The sequence below is a fragment of the Sander vitreus genome, chromosome 10 (assembly GCF_031162955.1).
Source record: "Sander vitreus isolate 19-12246 chromosome 10, sanVit1, whole genome shotgun sequence".
Classification (NCBI taxonomy): domain Eukaryota; kingdom Metazoa; phylum Chordata; class Actinopteri; order Perciformes; family Percidae; genus Sander; species Sander vitreus.
In genome coordinates, this window is record NC_135864.1 from 7,651,594 (window position 1) to 7,676,949 (window position 25,356).

The 25,356-nt window shown below is 38.7% G+C and overlaps 1 protein-coding gene across 1 annotated transcript in view; it reads left to right on the forward strand.

Annotated features, from left to right (window-relative positions):
• fstl5 (follistatin-like 5) overlaps positions 1 to 25,356 on the forward strand; it is a 101,014-nt gene that overhangs the window by 48,580 nt on the left and 27,078 nt on the right. Inside the window, exons 6-9 of the mRNA XM_078260118.1 lie at positions 1,100 to 1,261; positions 2,628 to 2,762; positions 18,939 to 18,965; positions 19,186 to 19,304. Of these exons, the coding sequence (XP_078116244.1) occupies positions 1,100 to 1,261; positions 2,628 to 2,762; positions 18,939 to 18,965; positions 19,186 to 19,304 (443 nt within the window). The remainder of the gene's footprint in view (positions 1 to 1,099; positions 1,262 to 2,627; positions 2,763 to 18,938; positions 18,966 to 19,185; positions 19,305 to 25,356) is intronic.

The window sequence follows — 25,356 nt, forward strand, 5'->3', positions numbered from 1 at the left end:
TTCCTCTAACCTAGTGCCCACAGGAAATGGTCTCCACAGCACGTCTGCCTTCTCTGCTTCTGCCAAGACTCTCGCTTCTATCCTCCGCTCATGTTTCTGAAGTCGGTTTCAGAAATGAGAAGAAAAAAAAAGGACACTGATTTGGGCCACAGAGGCTTTGAGGATTGCTCAAAACAAGATGGCAAGATCCATTCTGAATGGAATTTGATGTCCATACATAAACCACTGCCATGTTGTTGTCTTATATATGACAGGCTGTTGTGGAATGACGCTCTGTAAACAGTTCATTGTGGGAGAGTCTCCTCAGATATACTACTATCCTTTTTTTGAAAGTTTTTATCATTGTTATGCTACTCAGAGAAGGCTTCGTCTTTTAAAGGATTATTCAAATTCATTCTTTTGATATTTTCCATGTTTTGTGGAGCAAGACTCTTAACAATTTAGCCACTGGATGTAGAGCAAAACTTGCGGCATATTCTCAGCCACTGCATAAATGCATATTATTAATGTATTTGTGTGTTTTATTGATTTATGTTGATTTATGGTTCTTGGAAGTACAGTATGTAGGAGAGTTTTTTTGTCTGTTTGCTTTTGCCTCGGGGTAGGGTAAAGCAGGGAAACTCCAACATGACAGTGGCACAATGTTCAGAAATGAGTAAAGTCAGCTTTTGGATCAGTTTGCAGAAGACAGGGACATTAAGTTTGTGCCTTTTCTTTCTGCACACATTGTTTTCTTCTATCCCCTCATTCCCTTTCTGACAAAAGGTTACATAAAATCAATGTCTACAAAGCAAAATCAATAACGTCCGAACAGAGGTTCTCTCCCTTATTTATCTATCTGATTTGTTTGGCTTCACAGAGCACGGTAACCTTATCTAAAGGTATTCAGTAATGCTGAAAATACACTTGATCCTATTGATAGTGTATGCTAATTCCAAACCATAAGTTCAAGACTTGGCATCTTCTCTTAAACTTCTCAATCAATAGAGTTGCCTCACTTCTCAAGTGGTACTAATGTAAACAGCATTATGGGTTGTACTGCATGTATTCATCTCTGAGTCTCAACTGTCTCCCTCTCCCCTTTTTCACCATATTCCAGTTTCTCCCGTCATCCGAGTGTATCCAGAGAGCCAAGCCAGGGAGCCGGGCGTCACTGCCAGCCTGCGCTGCCACGCTGACGGCATCCCCAGCCCCCAGCTGGCCTGGCTGAAGAACGGCATGGACATCACAACCAAGCTGTCCAAACAACTTACCCTGCAAGGTATAGTGGAGTCTAGAGTTTACTGCTCCCTGCATTTACTTATTTGAACATACATATTTTGTAAAAACAGGGCTGGGCAATACAAACTAAAATCCACATCAAGATGAATGATAAGATATACTTAAATAACACTGAATGGAACCATTGTTTATACATCAGTGCATATACAGTAGAGATTAAACTGTGACGAGATTTCTCGTTGAGGTAAAAAGTGTCTCGCAATATAAGTACACAAGTGCAGACCAGCAGCCAGCATGACGGATGAGTCTGACTTTGACCCGAAATTTGCATAGAAGATCCCCTCACCCGTTCTCCAAAGTTGACTCCGAGTTGACTTTTGCAGAGTGATAGCGGAAGAAAAAAGCTGCCTGCATTAGAACGTTAAAGAGTACCGCCGCTCTCGCGCTCCCTCCCTCCCTCTCTCTCTCCCTCTCTCTTGGCCGAGACACACACGCGTCTGCAGTCTGTCCTTATTAAAATGAGCCGAGAGGCATACAGCTTTACTTACTTTACTTTTAATGATATTAAACAAAGAGAAATGTTCTCCCTTCGTCATAAATCGATACTAGCATAGCCTACTTCCTTGTGTACTGCTGCAATTAATAAAATGCAGATGATAAAAGCGCATCTGTCTTCACAAAAATCATCTGTTGAGCGTTTGATGGTAATTCCTTTGTGGTTTTATTCACTGTGAAGACAAAAGTAAAATAAGCTTTATTTCTCTCTGTCTACTGTACAATGACAAATTCAAGTACAAAACATTTGGTCTCAACGGTCTGAACTACTGCCAGAAAACACTTGGTTATATTGTAACCTTGGTTGTCTGAGTGAAGAGACTCTCTCTCCACCATACATATGGAATAAGTAACAGTGTAACAGAGAAGCCAGTCATTTGAGTTTGTAGCAAAACCTTTCAGTGCTCGTTTTTCATTTTGTGACTTTTGATTGAATAAAGGACTTGAAGTTTACTTTAACATAGGTTAAAATCGCATCTCGTTCTCGTGAACCCAATCTCGTGTCTAGTCTCGTGAGCTGGGTGTCTCGTCACACCCCTAGTAAACAGTATTTCTATTCTCATTGCCTTATGGTTCTTTCAATTACCAGCAATGCCAACTGCTTTTCCTTTGAGATTGTACACAAAAACAGTAAACAAGAAACCTGTCCCTGTGCTCACAGAAACACAGTATGACATGTGCCACATTCGTACTTTGAACTCCTACCTTTTACCTTCCTTCCTAACATGTTAGAGAACTGTTCTGTAACAGAGTAATGGTAGCAGAAGATGGTAGCAGGGATGTCTCCTTTTATCTCTCTCTGAAAGGTAAGCTGTCTTTTTTATGTCTTTTCTTTCCGTTGTTCCTCAAAGCTAATGGAAGCGAGGTGCACATCAGCAACGTGCACTTTGAGGACACCGGCGCCTATACCTGCATCGCCAAAAATGATGCTGGTGTAGACGAGGACATCTCTTCGCTTTTTGTGGAGGACTCTGCGCGCAAAACTTGTATGTATAACTCACGATGTTCTTCTGTTTTTATCCAAGGGATAATGGAGCCATGCAAATGGGGCTCTTAATAATTCATCCTGTCAGTTCTTAATAGTTTATATCCTGTAATGCAATGATAGAGCCTCTGCAAGGGAAGTAATGGTGATACTATCTATACTCTCTTTGCCTCCTGGTTTAAAAGCCAGGACAATTGTTCATGCACCCCTCCATCCACTCAGAAAGACATCTTTGTTTATCTCCTCTATGCTGGCATATACTGGAACTACAAATAAGAATACATTTTATTAGTGCCGAACAATAAGAAGAATAATTGGTATCGAAAATAAATTTCACATTCACTGTTTCTGGCCTTTCAAATGTGCAGATTTGCTGCTTTTCTCTGCTTTATATCCTTGTTAATTGAGTATATTTTGGGTTTGGCCTGTCAGTCAGACAAAAAAGAAGTATTTGAAGACGTCACCTTGGGCTCTGGCAAATTATGTTTGCCGTTTTTCCTCAAATTTCTTCCCTAAGCAATTAATTAATTAATCATAAAAATGATAATTAGATTAATAATGAAAATAATCATTAGTTGCAGTTGTATTGTTCATTATTGATTTATCTATTTTTATTGTTCAATTAAATAATTGTTTTGTCTATACAAATGTAAAGACAATATACCCATCGACATCATATAGAAATCCAAAATTCCCTGAGCCTGAGGTAATACAAAAACCCAAAGATGTACAATTAACAATGACATAAATCAGAGAAAAAGAGTGAACCCTCCTCATCTTTATTCATAAGGTGAAACCAGTTTGACATTTTTGCTAAATAAATTACAAATGTTAAATTATTATCAAAATTGTCAGTTATTCTTCTGTCAGTTGATTAATCAACTAATTGTTCGACACTATCATCTCCACAGTTTCCTCTCTGTCACGCTCCACATCAGTGATTTTTGGCACGCATATTAATTGATTGAGGTGGTATTTGGAATTAGTCGTCAACTGTCAATATGTAATTGTGTAACAGGGTTGTGACACGAGTAACCTTCTTATTCAAATTTGGAAGCATTTTTTCGACACAAACAATCTGCTCCTGTACCCTCCCCATGAATAGTCTGGCACGGTAATTAACTTTGACCTTCTCTGAAATGTCAGAATCTGTCTTTGGGGTTCAAGAGCAGTTGTTAATGTGTTGTTGTTTCCTGCGGGTAATTAGGGTTCCCAAACAGCATACTTAGCAACTTTGCAGTCGAGTCACAAATATCACGTGTACACTGTCCCACACCTCTACTACACCCAACGTGCTTAGATCTCATCCCTGCGGTACGACACTTCCTCCATCCAGTATGTCATGCATCTGTGGATCATGCTCGCAGAGGTCGGAAGTCATGTGTGCTTTGAAGCTTTTGAAGCTCTACCGTGGGCCAAAATGGTTCTGGGAGATGAATAGTGCAGACCCTTTTTGGTGTGGGCAACCCCACAGGACAGGAGTTCAAAGGGATGTCAGCAGACAGACAGATGTGGCTGCACTTCTACATTACGAAAGGCAGAGAGAAAAACACTGATTTTACTACACTCGTAGTCTGGCATGAATATCTGACTGACCGCTTACTTGACCCACTCTAGTTTTACTACGAGAATGCCACCTTTATTCAGTACCTAGATAAGTGAGCAAATGGAAGCAGACTATCTTTCCTGGATTGGCTGTCTCCGTGAGCCTAAGGTTTATGTGGGGTGTCAGCTCACACTGCCTGCAGCCCTCAACCTCTGAAACCCTCAGCCCTGCTCCTAAAAATATCTACACTAACAAATCAGAGTTCAAAAAGAAGTCTTGAAATGTAACTTTTTTATGTTTTTTATGAAAATACAGAATTTTTGAATTATCTTCATAATAACTTTACCTTCGATAAATCAATTGCTTTGGCCTATACAATGTCAAAAATAAAAGAGTCAAGAGTAAAAGGCCCAACAACAGGTATTTAATTAAATTCTTCAGTTCTCCTTGTAAATGTGATTACTCAAGAACGCCTTGAGGGAATACTAGATAGGATAGTTAAATCAAAACCAGACATGTTTCTGTCTTCTTCACATGGGAATCACAAGAGGTCTGGCATGAGAGACAAAAAGCTGAATCATCAGATCGTTCAGCTTTACAAGTGTAATTAGTTTAATAGTCACAAAAGGTCAAGTAAAGTCAATTTTATTTCTAAAGTGCATCCAACACAGGTCCATCACACAGTACTCTACAGCTAACAACTGTGTGTGTGTGTGTGTGTGTGTGTGTGTGTGTGTGTGTGTGTGTGTGTGTGTGTGTGTGTGTGTGTGTGTGTGTTGTAGATAAAGAGGTGTGACACAAAGTAGATTGTAAACTTTTTAAATCAAACAATTTTTGTATAACATTTTATACACAAAGGCATTAATAAAGGCTTTACATAAAGCATAAAACCCCAGAAACATACGAAAAATAAAACAATTATATAATGTATATACATAAATAGATTTTTTTAGCATGTAGAAAAATTCTCACAAATGTAGTTATTTTTTCAATGTGTGACACAGCTGTACATTTATTGATCAATAATTGTGGGGGAAATATTTGATCAAATGAACTTCAGATGTATGAAGGTATGAAAAAATAGTCGTCATATACAGTAAATCTGACTGGTAAGGAGAGAGACTGACTAATATTTGAGTTTAGCCTTGTTTACAACCTGTCATATAAGAAGGTGAAACAAACAAACACAACACTTATTAAATCTGCAGGAAGGCTGCAGGTTTGTCTTGTCATTTGCATTATCTTGGCATTTGATTAGCCCCTGAAGATGGACCGATATTTTTATTGGGCTCTCCAATGTGAGGGCGGCTGGGTGATATTTTCTAGGAAAGCTGCCAGCTTGCCGTCAATACGTGTTTAAGGCCACTAAGGCGTGAGCTGCTCAGAGTTTGTATGTTTGAGTGTTAAAACAGGAATCTTCATCAGGCACAACAAATGTCTTTGAACACTGTAGCTGTTTTTACCTGAGTGATGTTTTCCTGTTAATGGGTAATAATATGTTTAACAAATTGCTGACATTACAAAATATTGTTAATGGAAACAGATGAGCTTGCAGTGAATGTTGAGAACATGCAGGGCTGTTCATCTAGCTGAAGTTGTTGGATGTGTTATATTAACCGCACAATCCCCAATTTCCACACACCATGTCGCTTTGTACTTATACACTCACCGGTGATACTGGTTGAGATATTCTGTGAATATCATACTCAAATTATTTCTGCATATTTCTCCAGACACAAAGTAGTTATCTTTTCATAAAAGACTATTCCAATAATTAATGCAAATTTATTCCACCCATTTAAAAGTGATGATTCACAAGTTTAAAGTCTTTTTTTCAGTTACACGGACAAAAGCGAGGCCTTTTTGCTAAGACACCCTCAATCAACAAGACCAATTCAGTCAGATAAAGAGACAAGCAGACATGTTCAAGCTCATAATTACAAATAAATACAGATAAAACAATAATAAAAAAGATAGACAATTAAGAAAATACAAAAGAAAATATTAAAAACAATTTCTTAGATCGCATAGAATTTCATTATTCATCCCGTAATGGAATACCAAATGAAGGTTTCTTTGTATGTATGTTGTTCTTTGTCAATGTAACCTGACCTTAAAAATAGAATGAGGAAGAAGATTGATTCAGCTCCAGGTCACCCATCAATTAATCTCTGCCTGTTTTCTACAAGCACTGTCAGAATCAGCACTCAGGTTTTCCAGTTACAGCAGTTGATCACACAGCATTGAAAAGAAAATTAGGTTTGCTTTTAAGTATATTCTTCTCTTGAATATGGAACTTTCCATCAAGGGCTACAAAATACATTGCTATTCCCGTCTTCACTTGGTCAGTTTGCTGCCTACCTTCCTGATAATGGTATCTAGCCATTACAGGACAGAGCTAACCTGCATTTGTAAAACATCAAGTGAAGAAGGAGATGCCAAAAGCAGCCAATGCACTTAAAATCACATTTGAATTAACTGATGTATTAGTAATGATGCTGACTGACTTCAGCTGTTCTGGATATCATCCTTCATGTCTTATCCAAATATAAGTTTTTCGATCATGTGTGTTTACATGCACTTAAGTGCCATGCCATTTCAAATTTTTTAAAGTGCATGCTTTTAACAATTAAAACTGCAAAAAATGTAATCAAAAAGTAGTATATTTACAACGTCTGTGTACCCCACTTATGGCCCATCAATCACAGTCATGTCAGAATCCTCATTCAAACCCCCAGGCTGGAGTACGTACGAGATTAGCTCCATAAGGCGTCATGGTCTGGCCAGAACTGGCTCTCTAAAATCATTGAGACTTTAGAGAGCTTACCTTCGTGTTCTCAGCGAGGTGTTGTAACATAATTATTAGCTTGCCTAGCTATCCTCAGAGGCCTTTTTTTTGCCGAAGAACGTGTTTTGGTGGAAAAACAAAATCTGGAAGGTTGCCTTCAGCTGAACACTTCCAACTGCACTCTGACACTTCGCTTTTACAATGCTGTGTGAGAGGTCAATCTCTTATGGCGTTTTTCCATTACATGATACCTGCTCGACTCGCCTCTACTTTTTTGTTTTTCCATTATGAAAAAAAGTCCCTGGTACCAGACTGATCTCACTAAGTGGCGTATGTATGACACACCAATTCATATGCCATTTTTGCGTGTTATCAAGATGCATAATCGTTGTTTAGCGTGTTTATCAACGCCGTTTGGCCTCCATTGACCTACATTACATGTGTATTATCGCCGTAGTGAGTAGTATGAAAGGACAGAGTTTGGTTGGGGTGGCAGATGGGTAAAACACAGGACTTTCACCCGGGAGAGCCTAGGATCGTGCCCTGTGTGTGGTGTTTATCAGTTTTTTTTTTTTAATAAAGCCTTCTCCAATGTTCTTTTCCTAAACCCAACCGTTTATTGTTCTCCTAAGCGTGTGACGTTAGTCACCGTCGTGTTTTTGTCGTTTTTTAGTGTTACTAAAGCCTTTCCCTTTCCCTTTTATTTATTGATTTATTTTTTTAACACGTGTGTGACGTTCTCGCGATAGCACGGCACGTGGAAACAAAAATTGTCTTCTGGCTGTGGCAACAGCCACATGCCGAGAATCAAAAACAACACACCTTTGACGTTCTGTTTGTGTGTCGCGTTAGGTCACGGCAGTTTCTTGCGCTATGACGACCAGCCACGCCTGCCTCACGCAGACGGTAAGCGCCATTAGTCTCTTTATGAAGGGGAGGGCCAACAGTTTCAAAGGGAGGGACTTACATGCACACGTAGCGTTCCAGATACCAAAACAAAGAACAGAGAAGCTTGGATTACAACACACACAAACGGAGTGCAACTTCAGTCTCTGCTCAGAACACCATTACACTACTATATCTTTACAGCAAATAGTTGTTTGCTGCTATATAAATGTTCAAAATCTAACATATAGAACCTTTAAGTATGCCAAACATATCTAAAATTAATCATGTCTAACATAATGCACAAATTCCCCTATATTATCCATCACCCAATATAACACCTACACATCGAGTGGCATCCAGGGTCATGTACAGTATGAACTATTAGCATGTAATCATCCCCCAAGACCCAACAAACAAATGTCCTTATAACCTCCAAAAACAGCTTTTTAACTAGTTCCGTCTTTCAGATGATTTTCAACATATTTGTAACTTTGTAACCTATATTTTTTCAAGTGCTAGTCCCTCTGGTTTTCTAGCTTTTGCAATAAGTATTTCACATTCACAAGTACTGACTTTAATTGTTTTCAAACGGGTGGCATTTGCCTTTTAAGTAGCAGAATCAAGGACGTTTTAACCAAGAGTTTCACACTCTGATCCCACAGACGTTGAGACGCTGGTGGGCATGTTGTGGCGCCAGACTTCCCTTGATCTAATACCATTGATCTGACACAGACACAGATTCAAATGACACATTGTGATTAAACTTGGAAATGTTTTAGAAATCTGACTTTATGGAAAGTAATGATCTCATTCTGCGAAAGCATTGTTTATGACCTGCCTTAGGCTTCTCATTCAGACACATTTGAATAAGAGACGGAGCTAAATAGCTAACTAAACCAGTTGTCAAAGGGCTGAATAAGGTAATAAGCAGGATATGAACTGAAAAACATGATTTGATGAGCGAGGCATGAATGATCTTCTTTAGATGCTTGAAGGTCAAAACCTTCTCTTCACAGGCGCAGCACTAAAGTGAATTGTTTTTCTCTCAAATTTACCCAAGCGCTTCATTGTTTGGGAAAACCTGAGCAGTCACTACTCTGAGATCTCTTTAACAGAGTCTGTCACCAGCAGGCAGAGCACCATCCATCTCTGACAGTCTGCAGCTAAACTGGCATAAATATCTGCCCTTCACAATGTGCCAATTATTTCTGCAGTGTCAGAGGATCTGCGAGGATCTGCGAGACTCAGAACAAGCATTTGCTGCTTCAGTCTCTCCACTTTATGCCTTACTTCATGCCTTATATCAGGGACATTCAGAGTACTATGTAGTGTATGTAAAACAAATTCTAAAAAAAACTATAAAACCCATGTAGTGAAAATAGGACAAGGGGTCATAAATCCAAAACTATTGTTTTTAATTAAAGAAAAATCTATACAAATGTATAAACATCTATACAAATGTATACACATGTAATAACAACATAACATATCACACATGACATTTAAGACCCTTAGAAAGGTATAATGTGCAATTTTAGTTCAGACCATCCCATAAAACGTTTTTAAACAATCAATTGAAAGTGAAAGTACCATACATTGTTAGTTCTGAGGGCCATCCTTTTCTTCACAAACATAAACAACGGTTATAATGAAAACCAAGGCCAAATCGCGTGTTTTGACTCCATAAATGGGTTAGACCCTAATGTTCGCAGCCCAGACTAGCAGTTATAGCTTCTACACACCTAAGTAGCCCGTATGAGCTAATTAGATGTATGTGAATTAATTTACCCAGTGTCCTACATACATTGTCCCTAGAAGGGGAGGGCAATTCATTTTCCCAAGGGGCCACATGAGAAACAGGGACTGTTGTGGAGGGCTGCGGACCAATAGGCTGAACTCAATTCTGCTCAATATTAATTTTATGTCAGGCGGCACGTTCTCAAACGTCTCTTTTTTCTCTGGGCATATTAGCGCAGCAGAGCTCACCAAACACTCTTTAATAAACTCCCCTTCAGAAAATGGCTTACTGTTTTTAGCGATTTTGTAGGATATCGCAAAGCTGGTTTGGTCTGCTGCATCTCTGGATGGATTTGCAGCTTAACTAGCAAAGCTTCAGATGTCCGTGCCCGCTCTGCATCAGTCAAGTTGTTGTATTTCTCTGCATGTTGTTTAGTATTGTAGTGCCGATTCAAATTATAATCCTTTGCACGGCTTTACCTTTGACTTCAGTAAATAAATACTTAGAAGTCCATGTTTGGTTAAAAACTCGGCACTCTGTATCAACCTCTCTTTCTTTCCCACGAGCTGACATTTTTGAGGAATAATGCCGCGTTCTATTTACCTTGGAACTCGGAAGCCGGAGCTGGGAATGACGTCATACCCGAGTTGAATGTGTTCCATTTAAAATTGTTTTCGTTAGCTCTAGCCCGGTTAGCTATTGTTAGCAATACCAGTTGATAACAACGCATTACGCCGTTTTTTGTGAATGCAAACAGCGTAACATGTCCACAGATAGAAGTTGAACATTCCTGTGTGAACGACTGATTTAGTGACACAAATAAGACAGAAGTGCTTATAACTTTATGTTGCTGCAGCTTTCACAACTGTTGATACCGGGGGCAGCCATGTTGGATTTTGAACTCGGTCTACTGCGAGGTTGTCCGAGTTCTGAGCTCGGAAATTTGAGGTCAGGGGGCGTGTTTCCGACTTTGACCTCTGAAAATCCGAGTTCCGAGGTAAATAGAACGTGGCATAACAGCTCACTCAGCTAACGTCTCCCACTCAGTTTGCGGCTCGCCGACACAGGGCTCCGACCTTTCTCTTAATACATCCATGGGTCCGACCTCCAACACATTGCAGTTCTTCTTCTACTTCTTTTTAATTGCGACTTTCAACCAGAGAAGAAGCAGCATGCGTTTGCACAAAAAAAAGAATGCCCGGTTCTGGTGTAGTTGGTTTTCGTTAGTCAAAGTTTTTTTTTTTTACTCAGTAACAGATAGGATTTGTAATACAATACTTCACTCAAAACGTAATCAAGTACATTTTAAAATAACGATTTAAAAAACTATTTGAAAAATACAAAATACACAACAAAACTACTCAATACAGTAACGTGAGTAAATGTATTTCATTGTATATACTGGCTCAAGCAGATGAGCCAGTATATACACTACATATACGGTACACTACATAGCCAAGACCCCTTGCCCTCTTTTGCTGTAGTGCCCTTGTGGACCAAATCAAGAAATCATTTTAGAATTATGTTATTGTGAGAGGGAGTCTCACATTAATTAATTAATTAATCATCCTCTATAGTGCCACTTTTCCATCTGTAACTTTCTTTTTTCCTTTCTGTCTTATTGTCTTTGTGCATGAATTGTATCAATAAAAGTTATTATTGTAATTATATCGGTGATATACTGAGCAGTTATGATTAAGGTTTTACTGTGTGGCTATTTCGTTGTTAATTGGTTCTCATTAGAAAGGTAATTAGCATAGAGGACACAACATGGCAGCAGCACTAGTATTATGTTAGTGCTCATTGTGCTGTAACAGTTACCCTTGAACTCTTATGAATAATTAAGACTTTAATGAGATTCAGGGAAGTTTTCAGTGCTTACAGTATATTGCTAATTAATGACTTCACCACATTACATTAGATATTTCGGTACTCATAGTTGACTGGTTAGCTAAGGTTAATGTAACTTTATAAATATAGTTTATTATTGGATACACCTATATATGACAGAGGTAACAAAGGCAGAGAGACAAACAGTCAAGGGAGGTAATTAAAGGATGAGCTTCAGTTGCAAACTTACAGCAGCTTGCCGACAAGTAAATAATTATGATTATGACTGAAATATTCAGCTTCAGTTCATTCGGTTTACTTTATCTCCAGTAAGTACCTTTGACTCAGTTTGTTTCGTCAACTAAGCATGTTTTATGGACTGTAAATCTAACATTCAGGTTAATCTACCCTACATTTTAGCCTGTTTTGTTAGATGCATTTGTAACATAATAAACAGTGAGCGTACACTTATGAGGTAGTGAGCGTCAGGTTGTAAAATGCGGACAGTACTGTTTCATATTTTACTCACGACTCCAGTATGTACTCTTTAATTTACTTCTTCTGTTTTCTTTACTCAATACCACTTGACTCATGTAGAGGTCCAATAAGTAATGTATGACCTTTACATACTTCAGCAGGAACAGAAAGTCTTGGAACTGTAGTGGGCTGGAAAGTACTGCACTGCAAAACATCTCCACTCAATCAGGAGTCTGTTACTAAATCCCATCTGTAGATGGGGTCAGATTATTTAACCAGTTTCCAATATAAATTAAGTTGTTTTGAGAAATTGAAAGATCTGATTGGTCTGTCTTGTGTGAATATACTGAGACTAATCTCAAGACATTTCCTGAAACGAGGAAAACTGTGGGATTATTTGATCCTATTAATCCCATAATTTCCTTTTTTCTCTTTTCTCTTATAAAAATAATATGGTACACATGGCACATAATGACTTGTTAGGAAAAATATATTTTTAAGGGCAGAAATTTCCAAATTTAGTAAATAATTGTTGGATCACTGTTCTTGATGAGTAACCCTCTAACCTCCCTCAACGACAAATCATTTCATCTTAATAAATACCCTTTGTTGCACATTTTTAGCCTTTTATTTTTTTACTGTATAGACTGTGCTTTCTTTTCTCTATATTCTTTTCTGTGCTCTCTATATTTTACCCAATTATATTTTCTACACACTCCTATGCCTTAATTCCATACTCTTTACAATGTTTCTAAACAATCTTTTTATGACGTTTTAACATTTCAAAGGCTTTTGTTTGATTTCACACATTCAGGCAGTGAGTAAGATCTAATCAGTGAAATCCGCTCTGGGGTGATTGGTTGGAACAAAACCTGCAATCTCCCGTGCCTCAATGGCACATGGACGAGAACCAGTCCTCCACACCAAAGTCTGCACAAAGCTGTTTTATTCTGCACAGTCCGCCATGCAGTCTGCTCCATATTCTCTGAATAGAGAAGATCAGCTCATGTCAAAATAGCGTCCATGTTTCCATCAGCGGTGTCCCTCCCCATCACAGTGGGCTTTAACACAGTGTTGGACAAGCTGTCAGCAACAAGGAGCTCTAACTAGGCAGTGATGCTATCCACAGTGTCGGAAGCCTACTGCCTGTCGACTGAGTTTCATGCTGAAGGCTTTGTGAAATTAATATTGTAAAACTAACACCTTTTAAGCCCTGGTTACAACACGACAGCTTCTAAATATTTCTGATGATGCGTTCTGTAAAAAACGGATTATTAAATTATTTATTTTACATTACGAGGAAACAGTTTGTAACAAAAAGGTTATATAGAATTAGTCTCCCTAAGTGACTTTACAAACCATTGTAACTCTGAATGAAAAACCATTGTTCATATGTTGAAATAGTAGAAACCTGACCTTTTCCATTACTGTAGGTGGTTCATATTCATTGCTCAGACAGATTGTTACCCCTCCATATCTCCCATTGCAGTTTTTGTTGGTGATTTTCCGAAACTCATGGATCTTTCTCCCAAGTATTAAGTCTTTTGAATACTTTTCCTGTTAAAGTAATGATACTGTTTTCAATCCTCCACAGGCTTCCAGCTCTGACTCTAGTGCAGTCAGTCTTGTTATTTTGAAAGCTTCCTTATTCTACCTGACTGTAAATAGTACTGCCAGGGACCTGCTGTTGAGGTTAGCCCTCAATCTTTAAGCACGTTCAAATATATGCATCTAGGCTTGGGCATCGAGAACCGATTCCTACTTTTTGTTACAAAAATTACGATTCCAGTGGAATCCTTCTTTAGTAGGTTTAGTATTATCTACAAAACATATGAATAGACCAAAACCAACAAGGAGTTGATCCTACTAACAAGTATGGTCTAGATAGATAGATAGATAGATAGATAGATAGATAGATAGATAGATAGATAGATAGATAGATAGATAGATAGATAGATAGATAGATAGATACTTTGTTGATCCCCAGGGGATTCTGGAACTTTTGTGTAGCCAAAGCCTGATTTATCATATTCCTGTGTTCCATAGAGCTATATTGTTATCCACAAATTACAAAAAAATGGGTGACATGTTCTTTCAATAGCTAGCAACAAATAAACGCTTTACTCCAGTTTGAGTAACGTTTCATAAAAACTACAAAGCCCAGATGTTTTAGGTAATAACAGAGCCTTAAAAAAAAGAAGCCGTATATTGTCACCTGTTTTTAAAGATTAATGTCTTCAGTATGAACCAATGGGCAAAGACAGGGTAGGGAAGTAGGAAAGTATTGAGAATTGGACTGACACATTGTCGGTTGTGGTCTTTTAATGGGATTTCTTGACGCTAAGAAAAATATGGTATTACCAGCTTTATCCTTTAAAGCCTCTGGAAACTTGGTTTCAAATCAAGGTATTTCTTAATAACATTAAATATGCATGACTAAATTACCAAAGTTAAAATCGGAGAAAATAACTCCTTAGGTACCATTAATTTAAGAGTTTAACACTCAAAAACTCAGCTAATCAACTTCACCTGGAACTCTTCTAACTTTTGCAAACAATTGTGTGGTAGTGTAGCTCCCCATTGCTCATAGTACAAAGCTAATTAAGAACATTTTCAGGGTAAGTAATCCCTGATTCTGATCAGAAAAATAATGTGTATATTCATACATTCTATATACAGTATATACAGAGAATCAATATTGAGAAAATTAAAACATTTGAGGTAGTTTTGAAGAGAAAATGTAGTACTTTCATGGTCAAATGCATGCTTTGGAATAAAGTGTCTGCTAAAGGAAATGTAATGTAATAATGTATTTAAGAAAAGGAACATTTAAGAGAGCAGAATCGGAGAAAGTATTAGAGACGCCATTGATAAATACAAATTTCTGCTGATCTTTAGGTTTATAGGCTGTGGCTAAGACCCAAAGCAGGGGGTTCTGAGGCATCTTAATTCAGGCCTGGAAGTAAGTGAAATTTGGCAGATGCATCTCAAGTATTTTTGGCATAGCTGCAGTATAGATACAGTATGTGGTGTATCTGCCCTGAGGCCTGTTTCACAAAACCAAGATAAGGGATTAAGCCGGGATTTCCCCGTTATCCTGGATGAATTTAGCCTTGACTCGGTTTCACAAAAGCGGAGGCACATAAATCACCATGGAGATTTATTCTGTGCAGCTAGCCTGCTCCTGACCAGGCTAACAGCTAGCCTGCTCCTGACCAGGCTAACAGCTAGCCTGCTCCTGACCAGGCTAACAGCTAGCCTGCTCCTGACCAGGCTAACAGCTAGCCTGCTCCTGACCAGGCTAACAGCTAGGATTTATTTAATCCTGAAGCCTTTTCTGATCACCCAGCAGTGGTTTTACCCTATTGTTATCTGCCTGGATTAAAATACAACAGGTACATATTGCTGTTTATTTAAGTACTGTTATTATTTAAAGTTGTGACCATTATTTATTTTTATAATTATTCATGTGACAGTCATTGTTATTGTGATATTGCTGTATGAAGACTGCTGTTCATATCGTTGTTAGAAGTTTGATGAATATATTTATATATATACAGTTGTTGAGATAATTAGAAAAGGCTGATAAAATTTCAAATGTGTTTTAAATGAAGTCTGTTACTAAGGGCAATACATACAATGCTGTACATTTCTATAGTGGACCAATGCACCTTGAATTATTTTAGTTGATTAATTTTTTTAAAATTCTTTAACAATAAGGATCATGTTTGTTCTGCTTCCATGTGCATTGTATTTGGCATTCTTAGCACACAATTTGTGTCGTCCAGTAAACTAATAATTTGGGAGGACTGTACAATTTAAAGAACATATCCTAATTGTACAATCCTCCCAAATTATAGTCTTAGTTTACTGGACCAGTAACTGTCTAGTGATGTAGGCTACTGTACATTCATGTAACCACAGGGAGAGGACACCTCAATGGTTTTTGACCTTATATTTTGCTGGGGGGGAAATGTTGGAAACTTTTTATTTATCACTTAATTATCTTTATAGTTTCTAGATTTTAGTCCAATTTCTTCAGTGTCTTTATTTTCCATGTCCATATATACAAGGGAGCAAGGCATATAATGTGTAGAGAAGGAAACTCGTCCTCTATAAAAAATAAAAAATAAAAGAAACGCGAGAAAAAGGGTGGCAGATAATAGGCTAGCGGACAGACTGAATGATAAAAATATACATTTATGAACTACTGCTCTAAACTGAAACCATTCAATGAGTCACTTGTCATTTGCAAAAATGAACAGTTGTACACTTTGCATTAAAAGCGAGCAGTGGAAGTTAATATGACTTAGGACATTTATATTTTAGCCCATGAGAGAGAGGGAGGAACAGAGTGAAAGAGATATTTACGCATCATATTCTAGCCTAGAAAATTGATCTTCATGGTAAATTTCCTGAGTAACATTATCTTCTGCTTACTTTTAAGGCAAAGAGTACAACTGTTAATTAGTGCAAATGATTAGTAGCCTAATCCTTGAATGGAATGATTATGACTCTTTCAATTCAGAGCAGTGGTCAGTTAATGTATGTATTTAGGCTACTTACGCGGTCGGTCCGTGATCGTCTGCTATGCTTTCTCTCGCTGTTTCATTACATATATATTATATATATATATATATATATATATTTCTTTTTATACAAATAATGTGTTCCACGTCATCATACTTCCACAAGAAGCTGCTGCTCACTCTGTATAAAGTATGTGCAATGCGTATTCTCCATTTTGGCATCAGTAAATCTGTGATCGACCTCGTGGTCTTTTGAGGAAAGCCATGAACGTGCATCTATTTGAATTACTTCAGCCTGGCTCAACCTAGTCGCTCCTCCTCAGCCTGGCTTGGCCACCAAGCCAGGATGCACAGATTAGACTAGGTCAAGCCTCGCTTTATCAGTTATCCTGGATTTATATATTCTGCTTTTGTGAAACAGGCCCCTGCATGTTATTATTCACTGCACTAAAAGGATATTTGTTTTGTACCAATGCAGATGACGAAAAAAAAGCAAGAAAACTGAAGGATTTTTCCCCAATTAGTTTCATTCATGTTTTGCTTCCTCGTTGTAACTGACTACAACAGTTACAGTGTGTCAATAATACATTATTTGTGTGGTGCTTATAATTAAAGCAAAACTTAAACACACTGCAGGGGTCAAAGTTTTCAACAAACTTCTGGGATAATCTCTGGAAAGAGCGGCGAAACCCTGCACCCCCAAGGCAGTCGCCCTGAGTTACATTTTGCATTTGCCTCTACTGTGATCCAATTACTCTACCTATATTATGCATCCGCTGTCTTCTGCCATGATGCTATGGTAAACACCACAGGCTGTTTTGCCCACTGTCGCAGCTCTTGTAAACAAATTGATTTTTTGAAACCTTGCTGACGAGAAGGAACTGCAGAGTCCAGGCTGGCTGGTGAGCGTGGTGTTCCCAATGTTTGGAGCCCAGTGGAAACACAGTTATTACGGCCAGAAAGAGTGAACTCACCGCCTACAGTGGCAGCCAGCTTGTTTTGTTATATGGATGATGAAGTTGATGTATAGGCCCCTTGTATGCGCAGAACAGCCACAGTCTTTCTGCCAAGTGATGAATAGCATCAATACTGTGGGCTATTGGAAAAGACCGGGGCATACAAGATCTCATCTCAAATCATCTTTTCCATTTTCTCCATTTTCCACTTTTGGCACATCTCAAATAAATTGTAATGTTTTTTTTATTTTGCCCTTCCTTCTTTGTCTCTCTATCTATAAACCCCACTCATTTTGTGTAACTTTTAATGAGCTAAAAGGTATGCAAGAGTGCACAGGAAACACTTGACAAAGCATTTTTGAAAGATTAAGGCTGACAAACGGCAGAGTGGTGTCTAGTTGGCTTTGTTTCCCCCCTTTTCTTCTCTGCATCTGTCCACCCGAGCAAGAGGCTGCGGGAATGAGCACTGCAATAGAGGCAAGATTAGAATCGGATGTGAATTGGGCTGGAGATTGGTTTGTAGACTGAAAATGCCTGAATGGAAGATGGGGTGAAAGCAGAGGGAAGACCAGGGGACAGATGAACAATGAGAGAGAAGGTCACAGTTAAAAAGCCAGTGTGAGAGGATAGTAGTGTTCCTGGTGTGGTGGAGGATAAGAATGATTGAGTAGCAGAATCTGCATGGAAAATAATTTTATAATGGCTTAAAATGTTCTCCTTACCACATCACTCTTTAGTCATGCAATTTTAAGTAATCATATATTTTCTCTCAGTGCCTAGTGGCTGCTTTAAAAGCCAACAGCTGATCTGCGTTTCCAGTCGCCATTAAAGCACTCAGTGTGTTATGTGGCTTACATTTGACATTTCACATCATTAGTCACCTCTAAGTGAATTAATGAGAAATTACTTGTTATAGGAGCCGGAACTGGTTTTGCCACTGAAGAAGGAACACTCATAATCCCTCCTAATGACTTATGATAATCATCTGAGCTTGAAACCTGTGGACTACTCATGGTCATGGTCTCATGTCTAAGGTGGCTTATCCATACAGCTCATATTGATGGATGATGACATGATGTCTAATATTTAATTTTGTACCTATTTCACATCTCTCTGCATACTTGTGTTGCAGCATCCTCACAAAAAAAAAAATCAAATCAAAAATCATAAACTGTTTTACAGTACTTGTATGTTGACTGCACTCCATTTTCCAGTGTTTTGTATCAAATGATTTCCAAGCAGAGGGCTCTATCGATTGTTTGTTGCACTAGGTGTCAGAGACACAGTTTCCATAAAACTTTCATGCAGTCTGGTTTCCTCTTTACCTCAATAGGAGTAAGTGTTTGGGTGTTAGCTCTCACAGAGGGACCCTATTGATTCTTACATTGATTTTCAACTGTGCTTTCCTCTTTTTCTCCCTCACAGTGGCAAACATTTTGTGGCGAGAAGAAGGTACGTCTTGCCTGCCTCTGCTTCACTATAGCATTCATTAAACTGAGTTAATTGAATTTTTGTAATAGGGTTACTGAACTGTGATGAGAGGGATTAAATGATTTGATGCTTTGAAAGTAGATAATGTTGTAGGCTTATTTCCGTTGCACACTGTGCATTCTCATAAGCTATTTTTAGGTGTGTACTGTGTGTAACAGGGCTGTTTCTGCATCCTTTCCAGGTCTCGGCATTGGCAACATGTTCTATGTGTTCTATGACGACGGTATTAAAGTCATTCAGCCTGTGGCATGTGAGATACAACGACACATTAAGCCCAGTGAGAAGCTGCTGGCTCTGCAGGTTAGTGGTCGTGCAAGTGACTCACTTTCATAGTGATTCATTCCGATATTAGCCTCAATGTTACTCAACATAGAAAACACAGCAGTTTCCCAGATAATTTACCAGTAATATAGATTCATGTTTTGGTGTCATTGATGTTTCAAATTTCAACTTAGTTTCTGAGAATAATCCCAGTCTTATCAGTGTGTTTTGGTTTGGTACAATACCTATGATCCTCGGCTATTATTGTTATGGAGAAGAATTCAGTTACAGGCTCATTATCAGTGCTGTGGCAAATTCATGTAAGAAATGATGAGAGTAAACTGATTAAAACTGCTTAATGTTTTATCAGGTTTCAATAAATCATGAGCTTTACCTTCTGCTCACTGTTAGTGGAGCGCCCAGTAGACTTTTAAGCTCTGTGATTGTTTTTGTACCAAAATGCTGTTTGGGATTCTGCAATTCCTCTTATCTCTACAAAGCATTGTAATGTATTTCAGCGTATTGTTTTAGTTTTATGGCCTACAGTGGAAGAAAAAAAACATCTGATGAACCCACTGTACGCTCCCTGCCCAGCACCAAACAGCAGACAGAAAAAGTTTGCAACTAGCTGGTTAAGAATCTCAAACATTTATCAGCCTAATCAGTCCCTCCAGGATTTCGCGATCGCGCCAATTCACGCGAATTCAACCAATCAGCGTGACTTTGCAATTTTGACCAATCGCCGCAACTTTTCCGCAAATTTGACCAATAACCGGAGTTTCCCGCGACTTCAACCAATCCCAGCAGTCCCACGTGCCAGACTTTATGTTTAAGTGCCACTGACCAAGTGGGAGTGAGAGAGAGCTTGTTTCCGATATGAAGACGAGACTCGAACATCTCACATTTACCAACAAAACGTACAGCGAAATACCGTGCAAAACATTTCAGACAGTCCTGCCAAACTGTATACATTTTAACATCAATGTACGCTGTAACATTTTTTCACTCTAATGTCAGCGGCTGCTGTTTCAATCCTGTCGGCTGTCTGCAGTGGACGGGGGCAGGGCTGCTGCTCATACAGTTCCCCCGCTACTGACGCACACACACACAAACACACACACACGGTGGATGCAGGAAAAACCGGAGATGAGACGACACGATGACCTAAATTGAGGACAGCTACTCTCGTTAGTGTGTGTCCCAGGCCAGGATAGGAAATTAACAATGTAAATATCAACAAGCCACTGACAGATATGTTCATATTTGATTCATTCAATAAATTATTTTTTGTCTTAAATCCACCAGCCATTTTCATATTATACCAACATTTGCAGCATCCTGAGCCTTTTTGGTAAGGTTACTAGGAAAACTTTTTTTGCAACTTTCGATGTCTCCCGCAACTTCATTGCAACAAACATACAAAAGACATTGCAACTTTTATCGCAATTTTTTACAAAAGCACCCACAAAATCAGGCATTTTGGGCCGCAACAATCTAAAAAAAAAGGCCACGAAATCCTGGAGGGACTGATTACTTGTACATCACACAAGTACATTGATGTTAAAATGTATGCAGTTTGGCAGGACTGTCTGAAATGTTTTGCACGGTCTTTCCCTGTATGTTTTGTTGGTAAATGTGAGATGTTCGAGTCTCGTTTTCATATCGGAAACAAGCTCTCTCTCACTCCCGCTTGGTCAGTGGCACTCAGACGTAAAGTCTGGCACGTGGGACTGCTGGGATTGGTTGAATTCGCGGGAAACTTTTGGTCTAATTTGCGGAAAAGTTGTGGTGATTGGTCAAAATTGCGAGTCACACCAAAGTCACGGTGATTGGTTGAATTTGCGTGAATTGGCGCGAAATCCTGGCGGGACTGAATAATGTGTTAAATGTGTTGCGTGGCCAGAAACACAACTTTAAATGACTGCTAATGTTGCTCAATGTCTGCAGAATTTTAACTAGCAACTGTTTGCTGAAGGTTCTGAGGTGATAATATGTAAATATTTTGTTCAATATGTTCAATATTTTGCCTAAGAACTCAAACATTATCTAGGTAGAAAAATGAACAGCATTTTGTCTTCTAAAACCCTGAAATTATTCCTTAAGACTTTGACCCTCTGGCTAGCTTTGTCAATTCAGACTAGCATTTGTAATGTGTCTCTAAAGAATCAGTGTGGTAATAACACACATATCTTTCTTGTCGAGGCAAGTCCAAAAAACTAATGAGCTATGCCTGCCAAGGACTCACACACCAACCACAGTTGCCACATTGTATTTCATTACATTAGAAAACCTTGTATAAGAACCAGAAAATAAAACAGAAGTATTAAAGGGAGCGACCAATGGGGTCGCGAGACCTTGGCAGGCATAAATCCAAAAACTGTACATTCTCCACCATGAAGCAATGACAACAGTGAACTCCTATGAGTAAACAGTTAGTGGTTTGTGTTTATGAATAGCAAAATGTGGTAATGTGTGACTCATGTGATTCATTATACGCTGGCCTTGACAAGCGTCCTCCTGTTGCCTGTCCTAGTAACAGCTACTAAAATCAGTCATTAGCAGTCAATAGTTTGCACAGGGATTTAACTGAGATTCTTATTCAAATGCAGCCAAGCAGGTAAAGGTTTAGTGTCCTGCCCAAGAGAAGGCTTTGCTGTTGCACCTGCGAATTTAAAAGACAGTCTCCAAACACCATGTTGCCAGCTGAGATATAAGTGCACACAGATTTGATTTGTACCCAGATGCATTTGTTTATTTATTGAGAGCACCTGTATGATCTCTATTCCCTGTCAAATGAATGGACAAATAGTTGTAAATTACTCACAGTGCAGAGAAGTTATCATGATTGATTTTTTTTACTGAAATCCCAGAGTGTTTGGATAGGTTTGGACAATAATAGCTTTTTAGGGTGAGTAAGACACCAATTTTTGATGAAAAGAAGTTGACATTTTGGAGATACTTGGTTTTCAAAGAATACAGAACAAATAGAGAAAACATAATTATGGGAACAGACAGCCATCAAAAACAGTGCTATGAAATTATAACATTTTTATGAAAAGTTGTTTTGTGTGTTTCAGCAAACCTAAATCCTATTTACAGCAGGCGGTGCATTTGGAGTCTTGTCCACCTTATGATTCCAATGTTAACTCTCCTTTTAACAGCTGTATATTTTCGGTTCTCACTACCTCCTGAGGGAAAAATGTGGCTGTACAGTGGGTTTAACAGAGCTGTTTTTGCCTAAAACAGCTGCCTGCTGCTGTTGATCAGCAGTCAGATAGTCTTGCATTGCCAAATCTTCCTCCACAGCACTGCGGAGAAAGGTCTGGCTAGTCCACACAGCATTCCGGGATGTGAGAAATTGGTGAACGTATACGTTTAAAAGTTGTTTTAGTCTTACAACAGAAAACTCAGATTGGACAGATAGTCTACCTAGCTGTCTGGATTTACCCTGCAAAGATCTGAGGAGCAGTTAACCATAGTCCTCCTTAATCCACCAGAGTTTAAAATTACAACACAAAGAAAGCTGAGCGAAAAGCGTGACATCCAGTGGAATTTCTGGCAGAAACAGAGCAATCCCAGAAGTGGAACGTCGTGGATATAGACTAGCGGTCAGACTGAACCAAAACAGTAAATTTGTAAAACCAAAATAATGATCTGAAAGATGGTAAAAGGCTTTGTCGAGTTCAGTGTAATTGAGTTGGATGATATATTTCAGGAGGTTCTTCATTACGGGCAACCCCTTACATATTACACATAGTAAATGTTTATATTGTTAACATACTACTATTGATTAGTGCAGCTTTAAAGTGGTTGATAGTCACATGTTCTTCAGGCTAGTTCTTGCTAGCTACAGAAATCAATGCCCAGTGGACACAGGGGGCCACCTTACAGCAGTGAGCCTGTTAATTTGCAGACCACAGGCATTCAGAGGGGATTTCACCGCTCAGCAGCCTCCCCCACACCGACACCGTTTATCACCAAAGCCTTCAAGCAGCAAAATATTCAAAGCAGGTTGCTGATACCTGTTAGATTTACATTTGTTCTCGAATGGCCACTTTCCTCTGCGCTGCTTTTCATCCAGGAGCCCCCGCGCTTATTGGATGGCTGTTATACATAAAGCGATGCCATGAATGCACAACAATCAGCCAAGCGTTCCTCTGAGAGGTGTGTTTGTATTAGGATATCAATCACTGCAAGCGCTGTGATGGCAGTTCCAATGCTGTCATGGGGGATTGCTGTGTGAGCACATGGGGCCGCTCCCAGCATGGAACTCACGTTTTCACCATTGCAAAAGAGCATTGATTGATTTGTTTATGGTAATCGTGCAGCCAATCCATTATCCTTAACTACCATATACAGTGGTTAAGTGTGATACACACAGTAGCAGGAGAACACTGATGTCCAATTGTGGTAAATTCCTACCAGAAAGTATCTTGATTCTTCTTCCCACTGCAGCCGAGAAGAAGCATGTTTTTCTCGCTGCCACAGCATTGCATCGATTCCTGTGTTAAATGGTTCTTTTTATTAGTTAAACATAGGGAGGGTATTGTGGATATGTATATGTAATGTAACATGTACACAGGGCTTTGTATGGTTGGTAAAAACAATCATAATGTGTTTATTTTGATAATTAAAACCGATACATTAAACAGGTAAAACTTGATTAAAACATAGTTGGAATTTTCAAAATACCATTCGTAGGGTAATCAGTTTTCTTGTTGTATGTAATCAAAGAGACTCAGTAACATAATCAACAGCTAATTTGCACTTTCTCCACATTCTTCACTTTCACCAGAAGCATTTTCTGAGCTCCTAATTTTTCCATTAACTTCATATTTACTGTGGTGATCAACACGGCAGTAAACACAACCTGTTTGAACTAATCTACACCTTTTTCTGAAAACAAAATCTAGGTTCAAATCTGTCAATGACCCTCATGTATAATATATGATGTACTTTGCTTCCTTTCTGGTGAATCAGTATCTTAAAATGTGATGTTATTACGTGTAAATTAAAAATTTGAGTTATCTACAGTACGATTTAAACAGCATATCATGTTGAAATATTCTCAAGTCAACACCATATCATACTGTGTACGTTTATAGCAGTTTGGATTGAAACCTTAGAGAAACACCTTGAAAGAATAGAAGTGTGAAGAGTCGACTGTCTCTTTTTGACACTTGGGACGTTGCTGTTCCACTGTTTTCTGCAGTTTTCACAAGTGAAAAGAGTGGGCATCTCTTTAAGAAACATTTTGCATTAGTGTTTTTTTTCCTTCTTTTTTTTTTACAGTTTCTGTTTCTTGTTCCTAGTGTGGTACCAGTGCAGTCGTATATAGTAAAGATTTTAGTGTATACATGAAACATGTACACTGTGCTGTATATGTAGTGAAAGCATTTCCATAACAAAGGAAAAAAACAAACCTGCTGCAGTCTTTAGAAGCTGTCAGTTACTACATAAATCACATATATAATACACACCCACACACATACAGACATATGCAACACACTAACACAGGGAGGATTATAGCCGCCTCCGTTCACACCCTCAGCTGGGCATCAGATGTTCGATTTCTCACCTCTTAAAAGGTTCAATAAGTGATATATTTACAGCCAAGAAGCACAAAATGACTACAGTGTGGGACTGCAGGGGTTTCACAGGGTTCAATACCAATGAGTCAAACTATTTTAGATCAAAAACACTGACAGATTGTGCTACAACTGGACACTGAAAGACATTACAGCTACAAATAATTGAAAACCTCGTTTTGAAGCCCAAAAACGCCAAAGCACTGTCATTGTTTTAGCATTCTGCATCAAACGACCTACCTGCTAGATGGTATTGTTGCATGTCTAATCCAAATGAACCTGAGTTTCTACAGATAAAATGCAGAGGACATGGTGTGTGTGTGTGTGTGTGTGTGTGTGTGTGTGTGTGTGTGTGTGTGTGTGTGTGTGTGCGTGCGTGTGTGTGTGTGTGTGTGTGTGTGTGCATGTGTGCAGCAGCAATGCTGTTGCTCCCCCTCATATAGTTCAATGAAGTCCATACTATACCTAATGCCTCTCTAACTGAGAGAAGTTAGCCTGTAGGG